Here is a 27,284-nt window from a genome sequence, read left to right as displayed (position 1 = left end):
AAATTTGATATAAAATCATTTTCTTATGTATTATATTGTATTTTGCAATTTCTAATGTATTTCTTTGTTTTTTTACCTTTTATTTTTCATTGTTTTTTCATTGAAATTTGTTGGGGACTCTTCTGAGACCATAAAAAGCATAAAATAAATACATTAAGACCAGCGAAACTAAAAATAATCATACACTAATGAATTTTGGTTGACAACACAATTTGCATTGACTTTGTACACGAAATCACGTTTTTGAGCAATTTTTGATCCGACATGCATTTACATAATATTGCATAATTTCGGAACCAAGTACCCGGGTGACGCAAAATTGGTCTCAAAAGTTGCGCAAGACTTGAAAGTAAAAAGTCAGCGAGCGGCGCGGTAAAAAAAAATTGCGCGGCGAAAATATCGTGCAATTCGTTGAGGGGGGCCTCCGATGGAGCCCCCCCCCCAGCCTAGACAGGGTTAATACATAATTGTACAGAGGGGACTGACGTCCAGACTGTGGAAGATTTCAGCCTGAACGCTAATTAACCTCCATTGAGTGATCTCTCACACACAGCATCATCAACCTTCAAATTGAGTTTGAGGTCAAGAAAGGGCTGGTGTGGATAATATTTTCAATCAAAATGTTTGGTATTGCAATAAAACGGTGATCAGAGAACTAGTACGAACTCTCCGTGTACTACATTTTTACATAGATGTTCTATGAAGAACAAAAAAAGAAAGCTTGGTGATTGTTAGTTCACAGAATTGATGCCACCAAGCATTGTCTATGTCAATATAACAAGGATATTTGATGATTTCAGAGTAACCTCAGTCATTGTCAACTTCGGTATAATATACAATATTTTGCTAAAAAATGTACTGACAATTACAGGAAAGATATGACGAAGACCACCTCATCAGCTTTTAACAGAATTTGGAAGTATGACAAAGAGGACATAATCAGACTTTGTCATAATTTGGAATATCAGATTCTTGTAACCAAAAGTAAAGTAAATTATTGAGGTCGAGTGTATATTGTGGTCAATAAACTAAATTGTGAAAAACCGTTTTATGAACAATTTCTCAGCTTTTTGTTATGGGGTCCAAAACTGCAACACTATGCTGGATCTAAAAGCTCTGAATCACCAATGGAACTGCTGTTCTCATTCTTTAATCATTGACTAAGACTTCTCAGGCACCCTTCGTCATGTGACAATCAATTTCAATCTTCTCTATACAATATCCTGCGAGTAGAGGCATGAAAACACCCCACCCTTTCACCGATTGTGGAATATCTACCTTGATAATCGAATGAGGTGTTCCAGGAGTGCCGGCATCTCTACTCGATTCGCTAGCCGTGCTTGGTGTGAGTGAGCTGACAGAGGATGCTACTGGAGTTGTGATACTCTGGGTTACTGACGTACTGTTGCTTCCTGTAGTCCCATATGAAGATTTTAGTGATGGAAAGGCAAGAAATTAAAATTAGTCACTGGATACCCACATCAAGGAGTAAATGATGGTACTTCATAAAGATCGATCACAAAATGTGACTATTATATAAATGTACGCTCTTGGTAAAACAAACTGAAAGTCAATATCATATTGAATCCCCACCCTCCCCCCCAAAAAAAAAAAAATACAGAAATAAATAAAAATCAGCTACTCTTGAGTACAGATTCTTGAACTTTCTCTAAAAATGTGAATTTATTTCACACCCAAACCATGCAATGGGAAGGTTATGGTTATTTCAATCTGAGCCTTAGCAAAATACTGAAAAATAAGTCATATATTAGAATAACAATGGCATAGACCAACATACCAGAATTAGTATTGGCTATTGTAGTTGCAGCTGTATGAGGAGGCATCTGGTTACCAGAACTAGGATGCATGTAACCATGCATAGCATCATTGGGCACTGAAGAAGGCATTTGGTTAAAGTTTGTTTGGTCTGCACTTGTCGGTGGCACACCACCAGAAAACGGGGGACCATTGCCCTGGCTGTACTGTTGATGTTGCCTAAACGACTGCTGGTTCCACTGCTGCTGCTGCTGCTGCTGGGGAAAGGATTGGGGAAATGAACCCTGCTGCTGGTTGGGGAGGGGTGTAGGCGGTTGCTGTCCTTGCATCTGCTGGTTCAAAGGGTACTGGTTCCTCTTGTTGAGGTGGGCAGAGTTTGCTGCGGCAGCAACAGCAGCTGCAGCTGCTGCCTGAGCTCCTCCACCGACCCCCGCACCACCAGGTCCTGGAGACGGACCGGGGGAAAGTCCAGGAGAAGGGCCAGAGCCCATGTTATCTGTCCTATGTATCTGCCCTTGAGCATTTGGTCCATATCCATACGTAGGGCTCATGCCTGGTCCACCACGTGCTACATTTGGGCTCATGTTGTTAGGTCCAGATTGGTTGTTAGCTCCCATCCCATGGCTAGCATTGGACATGTTGCTTGAGTTGTATCCACTATGTTGAGAGTTGTTTTCCATATTCATACCACTACCCCCACCACTGCTACCACTACTATTGTTTCGCATCCGTTGCTCATAGCTCATGTTGCCAGAGTTGTTTGGTGCAGAGCTCGGTACATTGCCATGATGACCACCATATCCCTGTGGCCCTGTCTGCCTTCCATAGTTACCTACAAAGAGAAAAAGAAGTAGGAAAGTTGAAAACATAGTATAATGAAACTACATGGAATTTTTTAAAATCAATTACTTAGAAATAATGACAGCAGGATATGGATTTGAAAAAAAGGTATGTTAGCACAAAGCCAAGGCTTATCTATTTCTGAACTGACGAACATGTCACAACAAACAAGTTAAAAAAAAAAGGAAAAGTTAAGACCAATTTCACTCAATCACTTCTATTATACATGAAGAAGCAACAAAGACTCAATACGATCACAGCAGAATTTATATTGTATTGAACTCACTATTAATGAATTACTAGAAGGGGAAAACCCACTCATGAAATTATAGCTGGTATTAATACAAGCAGAATTACAAGAAACAATTATTGGAAGTTGTTGAAACAGTCAATCTGTACAACACAAATTGACAATGTTAGATACATTACATACCAAGGTTCTCCTTTTTAATGTGCAGAGAAAGATCATGCACCGTTATTTTTAGTGAATGATGATGAAATGCATGTTTATTCACAGGTTGCCTAGAAATAACATTTTTTGTACATGATTAAATTCAGTGTCCACCGCATATATGTGGACCATATGTATTAGTGGATCACAAGTTTAAGAGTTTTCAATTTTGTAGATAAAGATATTTCTCCAAAGGTTTTCCTCTTGTTAAAACCAACTTAACAACAGATCAGTGAACTTTTCCCCTTAACCTACATCTATATTTCATCATGCATTATCACATTAACAAGACACATTTCCACAATGATCATCATCTAATTAACCATTTTATTTATCAATATGAAGTAATCTTCAGGAGAAATTTACAAGCATTATGGAAAATAAACAGCCCTGAAAATACCATGCAGCCCATATGTACAGTATATCAACAATAATTTTGAAGGGTTTTGGAGTCTTCTTGGATGTGCTCAGAGTTTATTTTTCTTTCATTCCAGAAAGATCTGTAAATCTAAGGCTTGAAAAATACAACAGTGTCTGAATCCAGGCTTTGGAATATTACAGATCTGGGCTCCGTAACACAAAGATTAGTGATCAATCGCTAAATGAACAGACCAATCAATATCAATGTTACACACGCATTAGGTTTAAAATATTGACCAGGAACCAATCAGTGCGGTTCTTTCATATTTGCAATTCATCGCTAATCTTTGTGTTACGGAGCCCTGGAGCCCATAACACAAAACTTAGCAATGATCGTAGAACATTTTCTACGATCGATTCTATTGACGACAATGTACAATCAATCGTGAAAATCAAGCGTACGATTAACTGCCAGCCATTGTGTTACGGGACCCTGTACACTGTTGAGCAAGAATGCATGTATCATGTAAAACTAACTACTTTTGATTACAAATATGTGCGAAACAAAAATGGATAAAATCTCTCGTTTCTGGAAATGCACAATTTTAGGCCTACACAATCTATATCAAGGGTCAGTTATATCATTTTTTACTTCCAATAAAATTTTTACTTTATAATGACACAAAATAAATATTTGCATAACAGTTTTCAATATATGAAAGTTTCATGTGCCGAACAGTCTTGTAATGAATAATATGCTTATAGGGTGGTGTTGATATTATTGTAAAAACCACACTTGTACTTGTAGTAAAGAAACTTGCAGTATAAGTCGCTTTGTATCTCGCAGAAAAAGGCACTGTATAAACATGACCTTTTATAATTAAGGAGAGGAAAAAAACACTTAACACTATCTTGGTGATTGAAACATATTTACTTTAAACTGCTCATATTTGTTTGTTTGTTACTTTGAAAATATCAGCAATCACTTTTACTATCAGGCCAAAAAAATAGGACCACTCAAGTATGTTCACTGAAAAGTGTATCTCCAACCATTAAATAATAAATACAAGTAAACAAGTTCATTATCAAACTCAGTGACTTTTTCATCCAGATGACTGTTAAAATGAATCAATAGGTCAAAATTATGATGATAAAATTAAACATTAAAAAAAAAGAAAATGTTTGCGGGTTTGAAAAAGGAAATGGTTTTCCACATTCAACCAAGCAAGCAAACTATAAAGTAGCAATCTATGCAAATGGAATCTGGTAAAAACAAATATCTCCACATATGGAAGGTAATATGAAATGCTGGCAAGGGGTATTGTAGTGAATCCCCCCCCCCCCCCCATTTATGATACACCAACCGTGATTAAAAAAAGAAAATACAAAACCAATTCATCAAAAAGAAAATGATAGTTTCATATTGCATCCAATTTTGGTCTACATTTATTTACTTATTCATTAGTGTATTATTATTAGTTCATCATATTTCCAGGCAGGATAAATGATGGTTTATTTCATCTTACTTCATGAAACCTACCTATTTGCACCAGGCTCCGTAACACAAAGGTTTGCAATGAATTGCAAATATGAAAGAACCGCACTGATTGGTTCCCGGTAAGTATTTTAAACAGTGTGCGTGCAATGATCTTGATTGGTCAATCATATTTAGTGACTAATTGCAAACCTTCGTGTTACAGAGCCCAGAACTCAATATTACAAATACAAAGATTATTTCAAGATTCTAATTTTAATCAAACAACATTCATTCTACGGAACAGGGTAAAATAAACATACTCAAATGAAAAGATCAAATGGGTTACTAACACACAAATGAAAGGAAAGGGAATACATTCGGTAGTTGTTTAAATCAAGCAAAAAAAAGAAGACAAATGTTTTGAAAAATAGCATGGTTGGTTAAGAAGGAAAAAAATGAAACAAGAAGGATAGTTGATATGGGCAACACTCTGAGAGAGTCTCACCTTGCTGGTTATAATGACTCATATTTTGGTTGTAGTAACCACCAGCAGTGCCACCAGCGCCACCTTGGCCCTGGTAGCCCCAATACTGGGGCGGGCCCCCGCCCATCCCACCTGTCGGAGAGGAAGAAGATACAAAGTCCTGTCATATTCTGACCAGGTATTTTTGCCCCATCCCGATTACATTACAATCACATTCAACTAGCATTAGTTTCAAGGCCATGCAAAGAAAGTGTAAATGATTTATATTTCATATCACTATTAAAAATAATTTTCCAACCATTAGATTTCAAATGAAGACTTGTACCTCTTTCACTATTAAATTCACCCTTCAATAGTACAGATTAGATTTCTGAAATAGTCCACACTTTCTATTCATAAATGCGGATTATCTTTATAGTCAACACAAATGATAAATACGAAATTTGATGTTCAATGATATAATTATGGTATATGGTATAATTATGGTATGTGTGGTTTCCACTACATATGGAAACAAATGACCTCTGGCCAGAGTCCATAGCAACGCTTATATACTCAAGACTATTCTAGTCTTCCTACTTTCATTATCATTTTTAAAAAATATGCCTTTAGTCCACGCACACAGTCAATGAAACAGGTACAAGATTGAAGACAAATCACTTCCCACAAAGAGTCGGGATAGGTTCATATTCATGTTATTTGCAGTTGTTAATTCTTTCATATCATCCTGTAATGTAACTACAGGAAAGCTTTCACAATAACGCTATGTGAAAACCACACCAAAAGATAAAATTCTAAGAAGCAGCCAAGTTTAATAATACATGTAAACAGGATGCAAGAAAAGTACATCATGGGAAATCCATTTACTTCCAAATATTACTTAAAGGTCAATTCTATTTCAACAAGTAAATTAGAATAAAAACTAGGAAAATCAAACAAGCATAACAATGACAATTAGATGTTCATGTACACGTAGTGTCATTATTTCATTATTTATAATATCAAATATTTTGTTTTTTCTTCAAATTATTAGTTTGCTTCCTATCATTAATCATTACAGCTAATAGTGATCATATTATGAAAATTAAATATTTCATAAAACAAGATAAATGTGCTACATCACTGAGTACCCCTGTGTTTATACTACTCAGAATGTGTATACTACTCAATCTCAAATGTCTTTATTTTAGATAAAAATATTCTACATTGTTCAATGTCATGAAGCATGTTTCACCATTGATGACTTACATAGAAGTATAACAGATCAAATTACTAAATTTACTAGCTTTTACTTTTTTTAAAGTCATTTTATTTCAGTATAGCTGATACAATGACTTTAACAGTTACTCTAAGGATTACAACATTACCATCGTCAAATTCCAGCTAACCCTCTTGTGCAAATAATACGAAAAACAGGTTTTTGCACAAATTCCATACGACAAGTGTCCACCCCTTTCTTTCTCACTCTCAATCTCCCAAATTGATCCACCCATCTTCATGGTGCTGGGTGTACATGTATGTAACATAAATGACAATAACCTCTCAAAGAAATCAGAGCACACCACTACATGTAGTTTTACCTCTGAAATTTTTGAGTTCCATTCTTACACACACATTAATAGCAGGTAAATTCAACTCTTCGTTCGCAAAGATTTCTTTCCTTTTTTTTTAAATCGCAAACAGCAAAAACAAGTTATCGGCATTACATAAATGATCTCATAACTGTTTTGAATTCATACTAGACTTTCATTTATCCTGTGAACTGATGAGCAATCTCATTCCATACTCGAGTCAAGTACATGTATGTTATCACCTAATCAAGGCGTACATTCAATCAATATGAAGTGTTCTCTTTCCAGTGTTGGTGAAGCATACAAGAAATATCCTTTTTTCATCAAATCTTTGTTTTGTGAGCATGATATACTTTCCTCATATGTCAGTTTTTATTGTCTTACAAAAAAAAATGGGAAAAGGTTGTGCATAAAGTCAAATAAGCAGGGAAGGGGAGGGTAAAAAAATGATATTAAAGGATAAAATCTTAGGCTGGGCATTGGAAAAAGAAAGATACCAATAAGGGGAAGGAAGGAAAGAAGGGATAACACATTAGAAATAATGAAGGTGAAAATGAAATGGAATCACAGTAAAGACAAAGACATTACAAAATATAGGACATAAAGACAAAAAAAGAGGGAGAATGAAAGACTGGACACAGACTTTACATACAGTACATTTGTATATGTATTAAAGAAGGGAAGAAAACAAATTACAAGAAACGGAGAGTAAAATTGGAGGGGAAGGCATATTCAGGATAAATTCAGGGGAAAGGATATTTTAAAAGAGGTTTTTCTTTAGTTGGTTTATCATTGGATAACCAATCTACCTGAAGGATTCTGGGAAGGCAATTTGGACGCAGGTCCTTGCTGGCTATTGTAAGGAGGGGGCTTTTGTGCGGAACCACCAGTACCACTGCTATTACCACAGTTCATCCCATGCTGATTGTATCCTTTGGAAATGGAACAGAATAATGGAAGGATGGTGTGAGTGATCATTTGTAACAGCAAACCTGGCATTCCCATACCAATTCATGCACATCTCTCATCTTCGGTAATAATTGGTTCATGTTCACATGCGTATTAAGCACACAAAAAAAATCAGAAACTAACCCTTATCCATATCCTCTACCCCCCCCCCCAAAAAAAAAAAATAACAATAACCCATATCACAATCCTAATATCGTGCAAGTCCCACTCTCCAAAGACATTCATACCACATTTATTCTTAAATTTCATAAACTCTCTTTTTCCCTTTTTTCCCTATGGAATTAAAACTGACATTGCTAGATGAAGAAATGTGAAACTAAAAAGAACTTGATTCTAAACCAAATGGGTATTTTCAACAAACCAATAGAGAAGAACAACTCAGCAATCACCAATCATTTGTACAAGATTCAATGATAAATTTTCATTGCATTAGCCATAATTAAAAGGTGCAGTTATCATCGCAAGTTAACAAAAATTTCTTGACTCTCGGTCATACCATAACTTTTTTCCCTAGAATAAAGGTGCTAAGTACATGTAGCTTAAATAAGAAATCTCCAAAGTACATTTTCGTACAGATTTACAGTGAAAGTGTTTTTTTAAACACATCTCATGAAAAAAAACATGATTTCAATGAAGCTACCACAATTCAAATAAAAAGTTTATCAAAGTAGTTCTACAATGAAAGCTGTTAATGCATAATGTTGAGCAAGTGCTGTGTTTTAGGCACAATTTCTTCTCAATTACACTTTTAGGCATGATTTGTTCTCAATTAACTTTATGTATTCACAGCACGAACATTTACATGGGGATTCAAGGCTGAAATTTGTGTGCTTGAAACCAATTTCAACCTCATCTTAAATCTCTAAAGATTTATTTTCTATTCACGAAACAAACTTGTACATAATGAGCCAGAAATCTCATTTTTGATAGAAGCTTCATGTGTCCTTTATTTCCTCCAGGTTCATTCGGCAAAATTATACTGATCCCAGTTTCAAATACAACGCTTCACTCTGTTTTGTCAATGTAATTGTAGCCATTCTTGTATTTATTTCAAAGTTTTAATTCAAACAATGTTAAAAAATATTTGGGGGATGCGTTGTCATAGTGTAATCGACTAATCGTAAATAATCTTTCTGAGCAGATTATATAAGATTATTGCAATACAGCCCACAAATTCTAAGAGAGCATTTTCCTTGATTTCTACATGCAGAACACAATTTTAATGCAGTGAAGTAAGTCCAACCAAGTACAGTGGATTTCTTGAAATCATATTACCACATTATGATAAATTTTAATGAACTGTTGCATTTACTTCCTACTTCTATTCTGGCTTCTTTTCATCAATTTTTCTGTTTCGAAAACCAAAGATTTTTTTTCTTCCAATCCAATCATACATATAAAAAGAAATGAATGATTGTTTACTTCATATTCAAGTTCTATATTCAATTTCAAGTGGTTATCCAAAACACGAAAGATAGCAAGATGAATGTCTGTCAAGAAAACAGATTGCACACTAGACCCACTTATCATAGTTTATGAATTCTTCCAATTTTATAGATCCCAAAGGGGATTTAAAGTAATGAATTTAATATATTTTACCCATATTTATCTCATCTTCAATGCAGATGTAGAGGTAATCAAAGATTTGACCTAAAACTACACCCAAGTTCACCCTCTTTCATGATTTGTAAGTGTATTAGTCCAATGGTAAGTTAAACTCAAATCAGGCCCACACCCACTCTCAATGATTATCTCTCATAGGAATTTAGCACATTCACTAGCTATTTTCTTTACAAACTAAATAAAAATGCTGTTAAGAGACAAGACAGAGTTCAAACATATCATTCCGAAGAGTTCAAGATTGTCTGAGGAAAAATAAATGTTGTTCTGTGTGTGTGGACCAAAACAAAAAGTTGAGCATCGAGAGCTCCTACCACGATCCTATTACATAAAACGTCCCACTGATGCTAACTGCCATCAATGGGAATGTTGCAATTGTTGGTCCACTGCAGGAAAAGTTGCTGTTCATGGTTACTTTACACAGGGACCACTTCATGAAACAAATACTGATTTCACTGACAAATGTAATAAGCTATTGAAATTCTTGCATCTGATTGGCTGAGGGCATAATAGGCAGTGGAAATCATGGACCAAACTCTTCCTGAAACGTTCCAAGATAACAGTAGGCCTATATTGTTCTGCCCACTAACCATGATAAAGAGACTGAAATATCGCTTCCCGTGCTCTTTTATATAATTGACATTAATGGACACAGTGCTGATATCACAAAACTGTGTCAGAGCTTGAAGATCCCAATAAAACATCAAACTTACATTAACCATAGTTTCTATGAAACCATTCCCTCTATAGATTTTATCTTTTAACAGGAGAGCATATCACAAATCAATTTGTCAGTGATTATTACTGATAAATCTTCTGAAATCCTTGCATCTTTGTCGGAGAAAAATAACCAGCAAATGCTTCATGAAAACCTTCCCTAGCTAAAAGCTAGTCCCAAACTCAACCAGCCTACTTGTGCATGCAGTGAAATTAGATTGGTAGACTTGTGGACTACTTCATCACATAACAGACATTCAATAATAGAGAAGACTCACCTCTGCTATCTGCTGAAGCTGATGGTGGTGTCTGTGAAGGAGCTTCCGGTGTGTTTGAAGGGGGCTGAGATGGCTGAGGTGTCATTGACCCACCTTTTGGCATAACAAAAAGAATCAAGTGGCAGAATTTTGAACAAAATAGCTGTTGAATGTCGAATAATATAAACTCACAACAGTGCAATCTGTTGTTAGATTTACAATGACCAGCATTAAATAAACTTTATCACATGGATATTCTGTGGGTAAAGGAGTTGGAAAGTGATTTTAAATGACTTGTTGAAGTAAAGCTTATCACTAATACTTTCAGGCAAGTCTTCATACATGTATAACCAGGTAAGTAATGAGATTCAATTCCTCCCTTCGCATCCAATTCCAAATGTCATTAGAATTTAGACGAGGCTGGGGAAAGAAAAGGAGGTCATCATTATTTCCCTTTCAAGTGAAAGAAATGGATCTCCAACACATTACAAACATGAGTCAATAAAAAATGTCTTATAGTTGAAAGACTTTCACGACACTCACCATGAACACTAGCTGGCGATTGAGAAGAGCGTGATAAATGGCTTGAAGGTGATCCTACAGGTGAAGGGGAAGGTCTGAGGGCCGTGACAGAAGGATGCACATGGGGCGAGTGTACCGAATGCACTGAGGTGGCGGGAGAGAGGGGTGGAGCGGTAGACGTGGATGAACCCCCACTTCCACTATGGTTGGTAGAGCTGCTGCTTGTGTTGGCGGTGGCATGGCTGCTGGAGTTGCCCGCTGTTGAACCAGTCGTTGTCGCTGCTGCTGCCCCTCCTGATGAAGTCGATGACTGGCTGTTGAAGTCACATCCTGTAGGAAGATCATCTAATGATCCTGATAGGTCCTGGAGCGAGGGAGAAATAATACAGGATGGTTGATCAGTGGCAGGGTAATTTACACACCTTTATGGGACATTGATCCAAATATAGCCACATAAATGCTTGACAAATTTTTTCAATACAACTAAAAAAACTTCTTTGAAAGTGCAGGAACAAAATGAGGCTAGCAAAAGGTAACTGGAATATCCATGCTGAAATCAGATCAGTTTTTTTTCCTCTGCAACTCTTAAACGATATTACCTCATGACCTAGATTCTAAGGAACTTTATGAATCAATCGTGGAAAGGACTCTATCTATAAGCTCTGCCCCAAACATTTCGTTCTATTTCAGTATGCCACCTTAAATAATAACTTTTTTTCCAAGCTACCTCTTAAAAGGTCAAGTTCACCCAAGAAAATGTTGATTTGAATACATAAAGAAAAATCAAACTATCATAATGATGGAAAATTTCATCAAAATAGGATGTAAAATAACAAAGTTATATTTTAAAGTTTCGCTTATTTTTTACAAAACAGTGATATGCACAATTCAATGATATGCAAATTATCAAACACAAGCCATTACGGATGAATTGAGCACTAAATGTGCTGACAAATTGAACTTCCACTATTAGAGTTGTATGTCATGACTGACTATCCAAACTTTAACAAATTTTAACCAGAGTTTCAATTAAAACAGAGTTCTGAATACAACAGGTCAGTGATGTTCAAAAAAGGTAAAAATATAGGGATATAGGGTCCCTGAGATGATACTTGTAAAATTGATATGTTCCCGCTTGGCAATATGATTCATCCTTCAAACTCTCTTGATAACAGCTAATTACTTTTATAACAACCAGAATATCTCAAAGAGTGCACTGCACGAGAAATTCAGACAGAGAAAAGAAAGGTTGTTACTCGATGAAAGGATTTCAGTTTTGGTACCGTAGGACCTCAAAAATGATTTCTTATAGTTTCTTGTTTTTTAGCTGTGCCCATAATATTGGCCTTTGTGACTGAACAAAGAGCTTATTTTTGTGATCGATCATATTCAATAATCAATGCAATCAATCACAGAAATCAGCCCCGCAGTTAAAGGTATTGTTTAACTTTGTGAGCAGCCGATTTTAAAAATTCTCAAACCAAGATGAAACATGTGTACAAGTGCATGTATTAGAACTAATAAACCCTGAAAACAACCATTATTGAGAATGAAAAGTTAAAACTACAAGGCAAACCCCGATTTTGTAATTATAGACACCTAAATAGTACACATAAGTGTATGGGATGAAATTAAAATGGTGTTTCCGGTCACTTCATATTTCAATTTTTGAAGCACTTAATAATCATTTCCGTACGCAATTTTTTCTGGGCTTCATTTTTGGAACATATCACAGACACAGGTGACAAGTGTGACCTTCTAGCTCAGATTTTTTAAAATTCAAACCTATATTAACCAATCACTTTAATCACTATTATGTTACAGGGCTATGGTAAGAAGCAAGAAAGCTTCTGCCTATAAAGATATTGTGAAGCTTTCCATCATGATGAGCAATAAAACAAGCTTGGAGGGGGGAATTGATATTTCAAATACAAAGTATGGGGGTTGTTTTTAGTTTAATATTTTCTTTACAAACTATCAAACATGGTGGCAATTCATAGCACTTGGCTATTTTCAAATTCACCGGGTTATTTTTACGTGTATATTTCATGGGCTAAATGAAACTGCCCCCTGCCAGAGGTGTAGGCCCTATATCTTTTGCTGCAAATGGCAAAAAGGTTGTTAATAACTTAATATCCTATACAAATGGCAAAAGGACTAGTTAGTTGTGGATAAAAAGAGAAATGACAGAAAAGAAGCAAAGTGGTAAATGGAAGCAATTATAATATACAAGTAGTTCATACATAATTCCTAATGCAATAAACTTTAAATGAAAATAGGGATTGAAATAAAGCCATTCGAAAAATAAAAAGGATAACTCCTAAGATTTTGGGATTGGCCATATTGTTTGCAATTATTCTAAGCTTGTTACAGACTGAGCCTATTCGGTTGTTGTCTCCTACAGCTTTCTTCATTAATTTCTTTCTATACTACTTCATCTGAACAAAGAACTAAAAAAATGAACAATCTATGCATCATTGTTTTTCTTCTAATTGAACTACAGTGTGGGCCTTACATTAAAGGGATGCTCCGGGCTGAAGGTATGTATGTCTCAGTGAATATGTATATCTAAATAAATAGAGTAATATTCATAGAGCAAAATGCTGAAAATTTGATCAAAGTTGGATGACAAATAAAGAAGTTATTGAATTTTAGAGATTTGCATTATTCTGGTGACACAGTTCTAGGCATGTTTTCATGAATATTCATTAGGTGGGCTGATGTCAGAAACCCACTTGATCTTTTGTATTTATATAAAATTAAGTTAATTCACAATTTTTCTACCAAGAACTAAAACAATTGGATTGACAACTGATTATGTGCATTAATTATTTCTTGCTGTAACCTATTTCATCATAATGGAGACACGTCATTTACACATTTATGAAAAAATGATTAAATGTAATAACATAAGAAAAAGGAAAGTGGGGATAACACATCATCAGCCCACCTAATGATTATTCATGACGACATGCCTAGAACTGTTTCATCACAATAATGCAAATCTTTAGAATTCAATAACTTCATAATTTGTTTTCAGATTTTGATGACATTTTCAGCATTTTGCTCTGTGAATTTTACTCTATTTATTTAGATATACATATATTCAACCCGAAGTATCCCTTTATTAAAGTAACACAGACAAAATTATACAAGAAATGTTTCCCAAACAGCCTTCCCCCTCCTAAAAAGGATAAGTAAATTATATTAGAAGTGTATCTGGCCCTTTTTTGAGAGAGAGGGTTTGAATTTAAGATTGAATGATAGATAATGAAATTTGTACTTTTATCTCCAAGAACAATGCAACGATAAACAAAACATTATCAAAGCATTATTTGCCTAAACAAAGGACACATGCATGTATGGTGTTGGTTTTCTATGGCTTAAAAATCATTAAAAAGAGAAATATATTAAATTTCATTTAAATCACTCACAATGAAATCTATGGAGTAGGCCTTTTGGAAAAATCATTTGAAAAAAAATTGTAAATTTGTAGGCTCAAACAGAAAATATTACAATAAAATTAGCAAAAAGAGTTAACTATAGAGTTCTTTTAAAATATAACCTTCACAATTAAAATGAAGAAATATGCCTACTAAATGTGAAATTTATTCTTTTTTTAAGTTAGTGTGGATTAGTTTTTATCTATCCTGCATAACTTTCCTAAAGGCTACAGATGCTTCAGTCTACAATAGTCCCTGATACACAAAGTAATGAAAGAGGAAAAAGCCTCCAGGTTCAATTATAGAACTGCTCGCACCACCACTCGTTTTGTATGCTTGTGAAGGCTTCTACCTTGACGAGGTTGGATGGCCAATTTGACAATTAATGATTAACTTTTCTTATGTCAAACCTCTATACAAAATTTGATTGTTTGTGCGGGACTAAAATACAAAGTTCAGTCAGGAGTATTTTGACACTGTATTTACATTTGAAAAATAAATCTTAAGGTTTACTGTTGGGATTTTTAAAGAGAGAAATGAGCCGTAAATTGGCAACGTCTCTCCAAGAGGTCTTTGGGTTTGAATAAAAAACACACAGCCTTGTTATCATTCAGGCTCCATACCATTATGCATCAGTGGATTCACAGAGCCTAACCCTTGTGCACAGCCAACCCAGTACAATGCTACAGGCTAGCTCGCTGCATGAAAGCAGCCAAGCACACCACACAGAACTAGCGGACTATAGATTTAGCACGTACAGCACTCACATCATACAGCAGACACACACTCCACACACTCCACACACTCTTTATTCTCCCTTGAAAAGCAGGCAGTATTATTTAGCGAAGTGAGCATGTGTGCACAGGCAGTGCATGTAGAATGAGTAATGGCTTATTTATGAGGCCACAACTCATTTGCATGCAAAAGTAGTTCCAGTCTGAAGGGGCCCCATAGGAGAATACAGGCGCTAGTGCTAGAGCTAGTGCAGTGTGTGCGTGCTACGCTCTCACGGCAAATAACACACGTAGGAAATATACATGCACGAAGCATAGAATATCCCTACACTGCATATACAAGTCCTCTAACTGAATAACGAAGAGACACTACCACAAAAAAAATATCATCCCAGTGCCATATGCACATATAAAATGAATAAAGACAAATTCCACTTTGTTTATGACGATGAAACATCAACAAAAAAAAGTTTGAGTGAGAGAAAACTTTCCTCATAAATTGCATGTGATCCCTTTGACCTCTTGTGTTTCCCCAAGCATGACACACTTCCAGCAGGTCAGAAATAGCATGGATCAAATGGCAACAAAGACGATATCAATCTATCTCTCCACCCCCATTCCTAATAATTTCACCCAGCAAAGGGCTTGAAGGTGGAAACTAACATCATTCACATCATTTTCAACCATTTAGTCCAGCAAACGCAACCATCCAACAGTGTTTTCCTTCCCCAAACTTTGTCTCCCACGCACAGTGGATATTGATTTTCTGAGGTGATCCCTAATGTCATTTTCCACCATGTAGAGTCCATGCAGTGGAGTTCCTTCAGGGATTTCTCCTGAAAAAAAGTTTGGCACCTCTACTGAAACTGACTTGTGGGTGGCATCCAAATTATCATGAGTATTGTTGATTACATCTTTATACAGGATATGGGGGAATTTATGAATGAGAATCTTTAGTTTTCTCCTTGGCAATCAAGATATATCCCCTGGAAAAACGTGTCAAATTGATCACTTCACTTGGCAATCATTAGATAACAATCAAATTATGATTTGATTAATACTTTCCAGAAAGGAGCATTTTCGTCAAAGTCACGTGGCATAAAGTTATGAACATATTGATGAACGGGTTTTTAATTAGCCAAAATTTTCCCTTTATTCTAGACCAATTCAGGGACCATCTCAACATGTCGCATCTACTTTTGGCAATCAAATGAGTTCCTGAAGGTAAAATTTTGAAAACTTTGGTCGAGAACATTGGTGGGATCTTGGGAATTCCTTCTGTTTAGGGTGAAATGTTTGAAATCTATTTGAATTTGTGGGTTGATTCTACATATTCTCCTGCAAAGGAATATATATGTATAACTGTGTAGGAACTAGTACACAGTACATGTACAACATGTACATGCAGTATACACTCTGTACACTGCAGTATTCTGAACAATGGAGAAGAGTGTGTACAAACTGTATGCTGCCTTGCTTTGGCCACTCCTCACTGTGCATTGGTTCTGGTCTGTGTCGAAGCATTGCTATAACTTGCAATGATGGTTGTAGTTCTATTATTTTAAATCCTCTAAATACCCTTTCGATACATAACATGTGTATATGCAGGCAGATTAAAATGTCTCATTTTTGTCTGTATGAAATAAAGGAAAGGTTCTAGTTTGACTAAGAAAGAGTTTAGCTCTTTTGGGATTACATTAAAATTTCAGTGAAGATATGGGCCCAGTCTACAGCAAATTTTTCGTGTTTTACATTTGGGTTGCCACGTAAAATGCTTCAGAAAAATCAATTGCAATGTCTGAGAGGTAGTTGCACAATAATTATTACGATGTAAGATACATACCACATGAGTCGTTATATATACTGGCCTACATGTACATATGGCCACAGACCAAGATATTGATAATAAAAGAAATAGGCCAAAATTTCACAATCATACTAATCAATCGTGTTTTTCTTTTTGTATGTGACTGGTACCTGCCAGTGTGCACGAAGCTTTACAAGATCTTTTAAGAGATGCAAATATACAATATCTGCTAAAAGCAGACTAACGACCAACCGACACGGAGAGGCTAATAACTGCCAATTTGGTGATTTACTTGTAATGAGAAGCCAATCAAATATATGAGTATGACTTCCTCTGCTTTCTATATTTCATTCTGCAGTAGAGATTACAAGCTCTAGGGTTTATGAGGGGGTGGGGAGGCTATAGGCCTTATATCATATGTCTACAGTAGCAATGCAAAAGAGTAAAAGACAGCAGTTTTTCCTTAAAATTTTACCATCTAAATAATTTTATTTTTACATGAGTCATTCCTGCTTAATGCTTATTCATGAAAACCAGTGGCATTAAATAGCACTCATCTACTGCCAATGATAAACAGATGATGATGAACAGACCAAAAAAAAACAGAATCAAAACAGAAAGCAAGATCCGGTCTGCTTCTTTAGCTACCGCTTTGAAAAGAAACACTTTATTGTGTGGGCAACTGCAGGAGAACAGGGAATGAATGGAGGAACCATCACAATATTAAGTACACAGAGATTTACCTTCCTGCTACTGCCTACCTGCCTGCCTCCATGTAGAGAGGCTTTTGTTATGACATGTGACCACATGGCTCAAATGACAGGTCAATGGCCTTGGTCATGTGACCGTGGGGATTACTGAGCTAATAATAGGTGACCTTAAATGAAAGTGCAAACATTGATAGCAGGCTCACAAAGCTGACTTTGGAATGCAGTGTGCCTGGGTTCCATGTGGCCTTTTGTACCACTGAGTAATTAAGTAGGGTGTCTTTTTACTGGCTGGAAATAAATCAATATTACAACTGCCAAGGACAAGCGACATGTATGCTTCATTCAGAAAAAAAAATGAACTTGGTAAAAATAACTCAATAAAGACTGACAAGGTTGAACAAGAGGACAATATTTTTAAGTGCTGTCATGTATTTGACAAGAGGATAACATTTGCAGGTAACAAGCAATATATGGCATCTACATGTAAATTGAGGCCCCTAAATGTACATGTACATTGATGTACTTAATGTACATGAATTCCAATTCATCCATCAATCAAATTCTTATTGATATTCCTGTCGATGAAATGGTGGGAAATATAAAAGCAGCATTAACAATTTTATCTTTTCTCCTTTCTCAGTCTTTATTTGATGATTTCAATTTTAAAAAATGGCTTTGATTTACATCAATAACATTGTTCGATTAATTTACTCATTCAAAACAGACACAAAGATGTGTATGTTAGCCCTTCCAAAACTAAATCACAATAAATTGGAATTCATCTTGATTCTTGACTGAACAAGAATCATTCAACATTTCAAGTATTATTCACAAACAAATAGGCCTTTTTTCCAAATTGCCATCTCTCTGTCGTGTATTAAAATTCAAATTTTCTGGCTATGAAAGTGTTTGTGCTTTGCAAGGATCATAAATGATTCAAACGTATCAAACCAAGTCACATGCAGGAGCACATGTAAGAATGTATATCACGTAAGCTCTAATGGCGCAGTCACATTTCCCCAACGGTGGCTATATGGTGAATCGAAAAACAAGACGTTTTCACATTTTTGTACTAGCTACAAAAAGGTGGTTTGAATAAAAATAAATAAAACGACTGTTTTCCACTCGATGTGCAGGCACCGCAGGGGAAGTGTGTCTGCAGCAAAAGTATTATGTAGCCATTATGTAGCGACAGCCTTCATGGATACTTTCAAATAGGCCTTCATGTACATGTGTATGTATGTGTGCACGTCGATCTGCATTTTTGTTTTTGCCTACATTTTGCACTATATCATTTTTGCCTCCCCTCCCCTCCATACTTCATACAATTTGCTTCCTATCTACATGAAGGGGTTGCTATATTAAAGGTCAAGTCCACCTCAGAAAAATGTTGATTTGAATCAATAGAGAAAAATCAGACAAACACAATGCTGAAGATTTCATCAAAATCGGATGTAAAATAAGAAAGTTATGACATTTCAAAGTTTCGCTTATTTTTAACAAAATAGTTATATGAACGAGCCAGTTACATCCAAATGAGAGAGTTGATGTCACTCACTCACTATTTCTTTTGTTTTTTATTGTTTGAATTATACAATATTTCAATTTTTACGAATTTGATGATTGGGACCTCCTTGCCTGAAGCACAAAATGTTAAAATAATGGAATTCCACGTGTTCAGGGAGGAATGAAACTTCATTTCACATGACAATGACGAGAAAATCAAAATATTTCATATTTCAAACAATAAAAACAAAAGAAATAGTGAGTGAATGACATCATCGACTCTCTCATTTTGATGTAGCTGGCTCGTTCATTTAACTGTTTTTGTGAAATGAAGCGAAACTTTGAAATGTCATAACTTTCTTATTTTACATCCGATTTTGATGAAATTATCAGCGTTATGCTTGTTGAATTTTTCTCTTTTTATTCAAATCAAGTTTTTGTTGGGGTGGACTTGTCCTTTAAACATTACAAAATTTACACATGTAGCCCAATGACAAATTTACACTTTCATGTATCAGAGGTGCAAAATTCTCAGTCATGTACTTATAATGCCCTTCATATTCCAGTAAACTAAACATTTCCTGAGCTTTTGCATCCTATTTCCTTTGCTCTGCAAGACTGACAATAAAGCAATATTAATAAACAGAAAACAAGTTATTTGTATTATGAAAAAGAAGTACCTGTACTTTGTTCTTGCAAGGGCTCTGCAAAACATGCACCTCCTCCCTGGGGAGTGATTTTCCGTTTCAAAAAATTGCCTTTTCCGTTTCAGAAAATCTCAAATTCCGTTTCAGCATGTCAGAAAACGGAATTTCCGTTTCCCTATAGTTTTTGTACACACCGAAAAGTGACAATTCCGTTTCCACATTGAATAGCAAAATTACACACACATACACTGTACACTCGCACTGGTCAAAATTGTATCTGCTACTGTACCAACAACACAATAGAATCCATTCTAATCGGATCTATGCGGGTGTATATAATATTTTTACAAATAGATTTAGCATGCATACATCCTCACCTTTCACGTTATAAGCATCATTTCACGGTGAAATGATATTTCATCGATAATTTTTTGGGTTTATTGACATCGTTATCATCAGTCAACGGCGATTGCCAATCCGCCATCTTGGATTTTAAGACCACGATATCGTGCTGTTATATCTTCAAACGTAGAGGGCAGCAACACACGACCGTGTAGTTGGAACGATATATGTGTACAGTGCAGTGAAGCCCAACCCGGCCGGCCGCCGGGTACGGGCACGGGACCCGGGTACAATCGAGTGTGCTGATGTCGAGTGCAGTCACGATGTGTGAATTGTCATGATTGTAGCGAAGTGAGATCGTGTTTTCTGGGGTTTTGTGGCCATTTAATATTCTCATTTTGTTGTGATTTTGGAGTAATTTGTGTTGCTATTCTGTGTATTTTGAGGGAAAATACGTTTTCCGTAATTTTCCGTTTGAAATGCCACTTTCCGTTTCAAAAGACTTTTTCCGTGAATTCCGTCCGTTTTCCGTGATCGCGGAAAATCACTGTCCCTACCTCCCCATCATCTTGTTGTTTTAATTAATATGATTTTAAATTTCTTTTCTTTACAAAAATATCAAGGGTCGCATTGAGTATAATAAAAAGGAAGGCAAGCACCAGGGAAAAAGTGGATTTCAAGTACATGTACATGTATGTAATGCAATGTATTTTGTATGTTCAATTGATAGAACACTTGCACAAGTTACAACTACAGGCAAAACGAACATGTACATGTAGCTCTAGTACAAGGAAGCACATATCAATTGCTTAAAGAGAAAGTCCAGTAGTTGCAGTAAACACTGATTTCATGAGAAAGTCTGTAAAAAAAGGCTTAATTGTCAGTATATCATCGAGGATATAGATCTGGTACAGTTACATTAACTGAACTTTGTGAAATCTTGAAATCTACGCTGAAAATGTTCACACCGAAGATCCCCAACACAGATAAGCGCACGTGGGACAATGTATAATTATTGCTTAGAGCGTCGGGCCCGACGCCCTACCCGAATCCTGTGCTTATTTGCTGATTTCTCAGCAATTACACAATTTCTTCCAGAATCATTTGGCACATGCGTCTCATTTATACAAACAGACACTTTGGTGGTCATTTCATTGGATTCTGTACGAACTCATTTTGATATCGTTACCAAAACTAGCATTTACCTTTAATATACAAGTACCAGCCATCATAAATTACAGAATATATACATGTACAGGGAGAGTGTCATGCAGGTAGGCCATACAGTCACACACATGAAATCATTCAAAAATTGCAGAATGTGTCTCATTTTCTCACATTTCAATCTTGACAATGTATGTCAACATGAAATTTTTAATTTTAAATCTGAACCATTATTTCAATTACATGTATCTATTGTTGAATCAAGGAGCAGGACTTGACACTGTTTTTTCCTGGGGGTCTGGATGGGCACTTTATTATTTCCAAATTTTGAGCACCCTATGTTCAGTTTTGAGCGTGCAGATTAAACTTTCATTATAGAAGAAAATACACACTGAAAACCAACTTCGAACACCCTATGATCACGCACAAACAATCAACCTTACATGGACATTACGTTGACGTCCCGAAGGGGGGGGGGGTACTCGACCAAAAAAGTAGTGCGGGCAGGACAAAAAACGGGGGCCTTGGAGCAGGCTTATTGTAAAAAAGAGGGTCCTCGGAACGGGCTTCCGAACTACAAATGTTTGTGAAAACGGGGGTCCTTGGAACAGGTCTCGGTGAAGTCACAAACACCCACGTACACCACACCGTGCATGCTGCACACGGCCCCCCCCCCCCCCCCCCCCCCCCCCCCCCCGTTCACTCACTCTCAATCTAAGCAACTCCCGAAACAACAAAGTCAGGAAGCACAAACTTGCCCGAGATGTAGTTGGATCCAAAATGAGTTCCAAATTGCAAGGGAATAAATATTACATGTATATGATATATCCCTGTAATTTTCTCAGGATTATCATTTAAAGCTAAATTCCTGTTTTGGTAACAATCTCAAAATGACTTTTGACAGAATCTAATATGACCACCCAAGTGTCTGTTTGTATGAATAAAAAATATGTGTCAAAGGATTCTGGAAGAAATTGTGTAATTGCTGAGAAATAAGTAAAATAAGCGCGGATTCGGTCACTTCCGTCTGGTCTTTATTCCAGCAATACACTGTCCACGTGTGCCTATCTGTGTTGGTGATCTTCAGTGTGAATGTTTTTCAGCGTAGATTTAAAGATTTCACAAAGTTCAGTTTATGTAACTGTACCAGATCAAGATCCTCAATATATTCTGACAATTAAGCCTGGTTTTACAGACTCTCATGAAATCAGTGTTTACTGCAACTACTGGCATTTCTCTTTAAATTGGTATTCTATGCTGATATGATTATGAGGAAAATTTGTGGAATATGAGTTAAGGCAATGTTCAAGAATTAATCCTGACATGATAATCCATCTTTTGATCTAGGCACCCATGTGTCCCGGGCGTCCGCTAATGTCGAGCCCTGCAAGGAGTCTAAAAAAAAACAATAGGTGGTTTCAGACCGCCTCGAAGTTCGCCAGTTCCAGGTATTCTCTCATCGGGAAATTTACCCCGATCAGAGAATACCAGGTATTTTGGTAATGTGAAAGCAAACTACGCGTAATTTCCCCGAAAGAAAATACCCGCTAAATAGTAGGTACTTGGCGAAATTACAAGAACTTTCGTGGGGATTTTTCCAAGGTCGCAGGTATTTTGGCGATGTGAAAGCAAATTACGGGAACTTTTAGCCCAGCGAGTCGTTGGGCGCGGTGGCGTCGGTGGCTACTGGGATAGTGATTTTGAATCTTGCGCCTTGCCTGCTTATCAGACCATACTGCGCATGCTCGTAACTTCGGGAACTTATCCTGAAGGATGTTTTTCGGGGCGTAGTGAATGCAAGAATAATTAACAGGTATTTTTAAGCCTTATCGGGAACTTATCCCGAAGGATGTGTTTCGGGGCGGTGTGAATGCAAGAATAATTAACAGGCATTTTTAAGCCTTTAAAAGTTCTCGTAATTTAACAGGGATTCTTGTGATCGAGGCGGTTTGAAACCACCTAATGCTACATACTAATATTGAAGTTGAATACAGAATTCTAGACCCCCCCCCCACTCTTTCAAAGTTCGATAAACCATGGTGAGATAGGTGAGAGATTTTGGACAAAGCTGCAAAATCTTGTCAATCCACCTACTATTATGGCGGGGGGTCCAAGCTATAAGTGAATGCGTACATGTAGGTTGGTGATGTCAGAAAACGGTTAATTATAATTGTAGATGCATTATCCTAAATATACAAAAAAATTCCTATAAATTATAATAGAATAAAAATCACTTCACATCTCATTTTTCCTTGGATGTCTTTCTTTCAAAAGTTTTTATCTGTCTAAAAGCAATTTATGTACATGTATTCAAAACACTAAATCACTATGCTTAATTCTCCGTGACTACATAAATGATTTGTTTTAAAAATGGACTTTTCACTTGTTTTTTTTTGTTTCCTACCCAACTGCATATGTACATCTCATGTATTCCTCAGAATATATTTCTCAATGCTGAATTTGTTTTTGTGTAAAAGCTGACATTCTAATTTTCTTTGAATATAATCTACCAGTTAATTGATTATCAGCTAAAGAACATCATCTCATCTCGTTAAAATGGGATTACCAATTTTATGACGATAAAGGAGATTATTTCAATCGTTCCAATGTTTATATTTCTTATCTGTTGACTTGATCTCATCTAAATCTCGGGAGTGTTTCATCAACAACTGTCATCTGACAAATTGTTAGATCCGACAACTTTCCTTAACGCGAAGTCCCCATTCTTATCTACCTTCTTGTATCGGTTTCCCTTGAACCAGAAGCTACTGAAATCCTTCCGTCTAACTGGCTGATGATAAATTTTATTATATAACAGTTCGTTTGATATGAAGAGTCTTTATGAAACATCCCTGGGTTTCACACTATACCCTACTCTAAACTCTAGATTTTCACTTTTTTTATTTCTCAAACAAAATCAGAGCCTAAATTATTTCCTAACATTTTTTTATTAATATCTATTCACTCACTGTAATATTACAATGTATTTCTAATGAAATAATTTGATTTTGTCATCTGATTTAATCTGTACACATGTACATTGGCAGCTATTTGCATACTCCTTAATAATCATAAGACACATGACCAGAGGTTTTGGAGGTGTAAGATTCTGTTCACAAAATTCAATATTTTTGCACTTTAAACCAACTTTTTAAAAAATAAATCTAACAACACTTCTTCCAAAGATTGCTTTTACAGATAAACTGGGACATGATGAATTTTCAGATCTGAAATTACCAAAAAGTGAAATTTAAGGCACTTCTTTCACATTTTCTCTTCTTTCCAATTACAGGGACATATCTATGTAAAAAACACATGTCAGCATGAGGGCTTTGATGAGCATATTTTTTGCACATGTCTTGCACTATTTTTGCTTCTCTGAAATACTGTGGAAATGTTTGGTACATCTTCCGATCGCAAAAATTCAACAATCCGCGAAAACGTTGGGACCCATGAGATTCGCGGAAAATCATGTATATGTGAAAATAACAGCTTATATAGTATTCTAAAAGAGAATTATGTTGGCCAGTATAGTACATGTACCGTATTTTCCGGTGTATAAACCGCGCCTTTTTTCCCGCTTTATAATATTGAAATATTATTATTGGGTGCGGTTTATACACGGAAACAACAAAATTTCGTTGGAAAATTGACTACGTTTTGTCGGTGATAGTACGTACACATGAACCAACAATAATATAGAATATTTAATGTATAATTATTTGTTGGTTACTAAAAATAGGGAGTATAGTTTGCGAAGTTTTCTTTAAAAAAATCTTCTTTGTAAAGATTGGTTTATATTATTTATTCAACTACTATCAATTTAAAAATGTTTTCCCAAAAAAACCTGATTGTTTTGTGATGAAAACTTCTTTTTTTTCAACTAAAATTGCAAGGGAAATGCTCTTCAATAGACTATTGTAATCGATCGTAATCGTAATCGGTTATTAAAAAAGCAATAAATAATGTCCTTTATTCTTTATTTCTCTAGTTTTTCTCTCTTTATTAAAAAAAAACTTTCGCTTTTTATACCATAATTTTGATATTAAAAAATGCCATTTTATGGTCACCTTTTCCTTAAAAACACTGTTTTTATAATGAAAACTTATTATTTTACACCTAAAAAGTGCATTGAAAATGCTTTACAATAGGCATGTAATCGTAATCGATCGTAATCGGTTAGAAAATAGGCAATAAAAAATGTCCTCTATTCTTCATTTTTTTTCTCCCTCACTTTTACTCATCATTTTTGTTTTCTTTTTCCGTTTTTAGACTATAAGTTTGATATACAATACTGCCATTTCATGGTCTTTTTTTCTTTATTCTACAAAGAAATAATTCATATTCTTTGAAAAATAAAGTTAAAGAATGGAATAACCATTTTTTAAAATACAAAAATTAGTAATATATCTTTTGGTCGTCAAATAGTTGTTAGTTTAAATTGTTCATCCAAATAATACCAAAGTCGGTTTGCCAATTTTTTTTTTTTTTTTTTTAGAGCCTCCCGATTTTGGGGGTGCGGTTAATACACGGCCGTGGTTTATATTCCGAAAAATACGGTACATGAAAAGTAGTCTCTGACACAGGGAGACTTTCTATTGGAAGAGTTATCACGGGATGTACATGTGTGGTAGTATGTCTTAGTAGTATGTTATTGATCCGGAATTTTCTTAATGTGGGTATCTTGATATTTATATATATATATATATATTTAGGGACAGTGATTTTCCGTTTCAAAAATTGCCTTTTCCGTTTCAGAAAATCTCAAATTCCGTTTCAGCACGTCAGAAAACGGAAATTCCGTTTCCCCATAGACGTTGTACACACGGAAAAGTGACAATTCCGTTTACACATTGAATAGCAAAATCAAAGCGCATACACTCGCACTGGCCAAAATTTGTATCTGCTACTGTACCAACAACACAATAGAATCCGTTCTAATCGGATCTATGCTGGAGTATTTAATGATTTTTCAAACTGATTTAGCATGCATACATCCTCACCTTTCACATAATTAGCATTATTTTACGGTGAAATTAAATTTCATCGATAATTTTGGGGTTTTTTGGACATCGTTATCAGTCAACGACTTTCGCCAATCCGTCATCTTGGATTTTAAGACCACGATATCGTGCTGTTACATCTTCAAACGTAGAGGGCAGCAACACACGACCGTGCAGTTAAGCGATTATGAAGCGATATGAAGCAATGTGAAGCTCAACCCGGCCGGCCGGGTACGGACGCGGGGTACTATCGAGTGTGCTGATGTCGAGAGCAATCACGATGTGTGAATTGTCATGATTGTAGCGAAGTGAGATCGTGTTTTCTGGGGTTTTGTGGCCATTTAATATTCTCATTTTGTTGTTATTTTGGAGTAATTTCTGTTGCTATTCTGTGTATTTTGAGGGAAAATACGTTTTCCGTGATTTTCCGTTTGAAATGCCACTTTCCGTTTCAAAAGGCCTTTTCCGTGAATTCCGTCCGTTTTCCGCGATCGCGGAAAATCACTGTCCCTATATATATATATATATACATACATATGTATATATGTATATATATAATTATATATATATAATAAAGGTTTGAAAAATAGAACTTATGAATACATCAGACGCTACATGCGAAACAGATTTTTAATTTTAAATGCTGAACAAGGTTTCTAAACAGCCTTTAATCATTTATCAATATCATATGTATATTATACAGAAAGAAGAGAAAATTTAGGAGAAAAGTTTAAAACCCAAATGACACTTCAGGTATTACATTATCCTGATGCATCACGTTCACCCCAATATGGAGGGTGTTCAATTTTGAAGGAGTATAAATTATGAAAATGCTAAAATAAATCACTTAAGAGGAAGCTTAAGAAAATGTTCAGATGGCCCAA

At 35.7% G+C, this 27,284-nt stretch overlaps 1 protein-coding gene across 10 annotated transcripts in view; it reads right to left on the bottom strand.

Moving 5' to 3' along the window:
• LOC121413602 (AT-rich interactive domain-containing protein 1B-like) overlaps positions 1–27,284 on the bottom strand; it is a 61,065-nt gene that overhangs the window by 14,518 nt on the left and 19,263 nt on the right. For 6 of the 10 annotated variants that reach the window (XM_041606482.1, XM_041606484.1, XM_041606491.1 and 3 more), the window contains 6 exons: positions 11,066–11,408; positions 10,544–10,636; positions 7,769–7,891; positions 5,410–5,520; positions 1,799–2,608; positions 1,279–1,412 (listed from right to left, as the gene is read on the bottom strand). In XM_041606482.1, coding sequence (XP_041462416.1) covers positions 1,279–1,412; positions 1,799–2,608; positions 5,410–5,520; positions 7,769–7,891; positions 10,544–10,636; positions 11,066–11,408 — 1,614 coding nt within the window. The remainder of the gene's footprint in view (positions 1–1,278; positions 1,413–1,798; positions 2,609–5,409; positions 5,521–7,768; positions 7,892–10,543; positions 10,637–11,065; positions 11,409–27,284) is intronic. The other 4 variants (XM_041606489.1, XM_041606490.1, XM_041606485.1 and 1 more) reach the window with 3 other exon arrangements.

The sequence above is a fragment of the Lytechinus variegatus genome, chromosome 4, assembly GCF_018143015.1.
Source record: "Lytechinus variegatus isolate NC3 chromosome 4, Lvar_3.0, whole genome shotgun sequence".
NCBI classification, from domain to species: domain Eukaryota; kingdom Metazoa; phylum Echinodermata; class Echinoidea; order Temnopleuroida; family Toxopneustidae; genus Lytechinus; species Lytechinus variegatus.
Note: the sequence above shows the minus strand (reverse complement) of the source record. Positions and strands in the feature narration are given on the sequence as shown.